The sequence below is a fragment of the Rosa rugosa genome, chromosome 2, assembly GCF_958449725.1.
Source record: "Rosa rugosa chromosome 2, drRosRugo1.1, whole genome shotgun sequence".
NCBI lineage: Eukaryota > Viridiplantae > Streptophyta > Magnoliopsida > Rosales > Rosaceae > Rosa > Rosa rugosa.
The window spans coordinates 32,401,997-32,404,948 of record NC_084821.1 but is presented as its reverse complement, the minus strand read 5'-3'; the positions used below and the strand labels follow the sequence as shown (position 1 = coordinate 32,404,948).

Sequence of the window (2,952 nt, the reverse complement as noted above, 5' to 3'; positions counted from 1 at the left end):
CCCTCTAACAAGACCTCCAAGTTCATCAATCTTTTTCGCCACATGAGTAATGGTACTCTTCATAGATTCAACATAAGTTCGAAGGGCAAAAGAAAGAAGAGGAAGAAAGAGTATATAATGAGGAAGCAAAAGAGAAAGAAGAGGAAGAAACAAGCAATAGTGGAGACAAAGGAAAAGGAAACAAGAAGAGGAAACAAGAAGCTCAAAAACATGAAATTGATAAAGAAAAGAAGGGAAGAAAAGGGCAATCTCCAAAAACAGAAATGAAGGAAGGGAAAAGTGTGAAGAAGAGAACAAAAGAGAAATCACCAGAAACAGAAATGAAGGAAGGAAAAAATGTGAAACAAAAGAAGAAAAAGCAGTTAATAGTGAGGCCGCAAAAGCAGTTAAAAGTGAGGCCGCAAAAATGCAGTGAACATTTTGGAGACTGATAGAAGAACACAGACACAAAATAACAGAAGAATCTTGCCAAATAATGAGGAAGACAGTCTTCTGGCCAATGATAGATCCATTCTATCGTGGAAAGATCACAAAACAACAGTTGATAAAGAATGAGGTGGATCTGGAAACCATTATGAATTGTTTTGACACAAGCAAGAAGAAGTTCGTATTTGGAGAAATGGAAATGAGTATTACAGAAGATGATGTGAAGGAAATATTTGATCTCCCTACTGAGGGAGAAGAACTAAAATTCAACAAGAAGCTGGAAAAAAAAGATGAGAAGGTCACTCGACTCTTGAAAACTGTGAACCAGGATTATGCGCTTAAAGTAGAAGTACAAAGAGCATTGACAGAAGAGCTGGCCAAGGAGAAAGAGAAAAATAAAAAAGATGGAGCTGGAAAGGCAAATAGAAAAAAAAAGGGACATATCAAGAATCGGAAATGTCATTTGCTGACATTTCCGCATCCTTGTTTTCATGATTAGCATCGTCGCTTTTTATACTAACATCCCGATTACAACCCCCTCTCACTGCTTTGAACAATTCTTCTTTCATCCCTCTAACAAGACCTCCAACTTCATCAATCTTTTTCGCCACATGAGTAATGGTACTCTTCATAGATTCAACATAAGTTCGAAGGGCAAAAGAAAGAAGAGGAAGAAAGAGTATATAATGAGGAAGCAAAAGAGAAAGAAGAGGAAGAAACAAGCAATAGTGGAGACAATGGAAAAGGAAACAAGAAGCTTAAAAACAAGAAATTGATATAGAAAAGAAGGCAAGAAAAGGGCAATCTCCAAAAACAGAAATGAAGGAAGGGAAAAATGTGAAGAAGAGAACAAAAGAGAAACCGCCAGAAACAGAAATGAAGGAAGGAAAAAATGTGAAACAAAAGAAGAAAAAGCAGTTAATAGTGAGGCCGCAAAAGCAGTTAAAAGTGAGGCCGCAAAAATGCAGTGAACATTTTGGAGAATGATAGAAGAACACAGACACAAAATACAAGAAGAATCTTGGCAAATATTGAGGAAGACAGTCTTCTGTCCAATGATAGATCCATTCTATCGTGGAAAGATCACAGAACAACCGTTGATAAAGAATGAGGTGGATCAGAAAACCATTCTGAATTGTTTGACACAAGCAAGAAGAAGTTCATATTTGGAGAAATGGAAATGAGTATTACAGAAGATGATGTGAAGGAAATATTCGATCTCCCTACTGAGGGAGAAGAACTAAAATTCAACAAGAAGGTGGAAAAAAAAGATGAGAAGGTCACCCGACTCTTGAAAACTGTGAACCAGGATTATGCGCTGAAAGCAGAAGTACAAAGAGCATTGACAGAAGAGCTGGCTAAGGAGAAAGAGAAAAATAAAAAAGATAGAGCTGGAAAGGCAAATAGAAAAAAAAGGGACATATCAAGAATCGGAAATGTCATTTGCTGACATTTCCGCATCCTTGTTTTCATGATTAGCATCGTCGCTTTTTATACTAACATCCCGATTACAACCCCCTCTCACTGCTTTGAACAATTCTTCTTTCATCCCTCTAACAAGACCTCCAACTTCATCAATCTTTTTCGCCACATGAGTAATGGTACTCTTCATAGATTCAACATAAGTTCGAAGGGCAAAAGAAAGAAGAGGAAGAAAGAGTATATAATGAGGAAGCAAAAGAGAAAGAAGAGGAAGAAACAAGCAATAGTGGAGACAAAGGAAAAGGAAACAAGAAGCTTAAAAACAGGAAATTGATAAAGAAAAGAAGGCAAGAAAAGGGCAATCTCCAAAAACAAAAATGAAGGAAGGGAAAAATGTGAAGAAGAGAACAAAAGAGAAATCGCCAGAAACAGAAATGAAGGAAGGAAAAAATGTGAAACAAAAGAAGAAAAAACAGTTAATAGTGAGGCCGCAAAAGCAGTTAAAAGTGAGGCCGCAAAAATGCAGTGAACATTTTTGAGATTGATAGAAGAACACAGACACAAAATACCATAAGAATCTTGGCAAATATTGAGGAAGACAATCTTCTGGCCAACGATAGATCCATTCTATCGTGGAAAGATCACAGAACAACAGTTTATAAAGAATGAGGTGGATCTGGAAACCATTATGAATTGTTTTGACACAAGCAAGAAGAAGTTCGTATTTGGAGAAATGGAAATGAGTATTACAGAAGATGATGTGAAGGAAATATTCGATCTCCCTACTGAGGGAGAAGAACTAAAATTCAACAAGAAGCTGGAAAAAAAAGATGAGAAGGTCACTCGACTCTTGAAAACTGTGAACCTGGATTATGCGCTGAAAGCAGAAGTACAAAGTGCATTGACAGAAGAGCTGGCCAAGGAGAAAGAGAAAAATAAAAAAGATGGAGCTGGAAAGGCAAATAGAAAAAAAAAGGGACAGATCAAGAATCGGAAATGCCATTTGCTGATATTTTCGCATCCTTGTTTTCATGATTAGCATCGTTGCTTTTTATACTAACATCCCGATTACAACCCCCTCTCACTGCTTTAAACAATTCTTCT

The 2,952-nt window shown here is 37.0% G+C and overlaps 1 protein-coding gene across 1 annotated transcript; it reads left to right on the top strand.

The window, feature by feature from the left end:
- The first annotated feature begins 475 nt into the window (after positions 1-475).
- Positions 476-1,207, top strand: LOC133730638 (uncharacterized). Its single transcript, XM_062158190.1, has 2 exons — positions 476-844; positions 1,061-1,207. The coding sequence occupies exons 1-2, from the start codon at positions 476-478 to the stop codon at positions 1,205-1,207; spliced, it is 516 nt and encodes a 171-aa protein (XP_062014174.1).
- The last annotated feature ends 1,745 nt before the right edge of the window (positions 1,208-2,952 follow it).

Excerpts from the sequence above, each read along its gene's own strand:
- LOC133730638 (XM_062158190.1), top strand. The coding sequence starts at position 476 with ATGAGGAAGACAGTCTTCTGGCCAATGATAGATCCATTCTATCGTGGA. Across the intron at positions 845-1,060 it reads AAAAAGATGGAGCTGGAAAG|ATTCAACATAAGTTCGAAGG; the intron begins GCAAATAGAAAA and ends TACTCTTCATAG.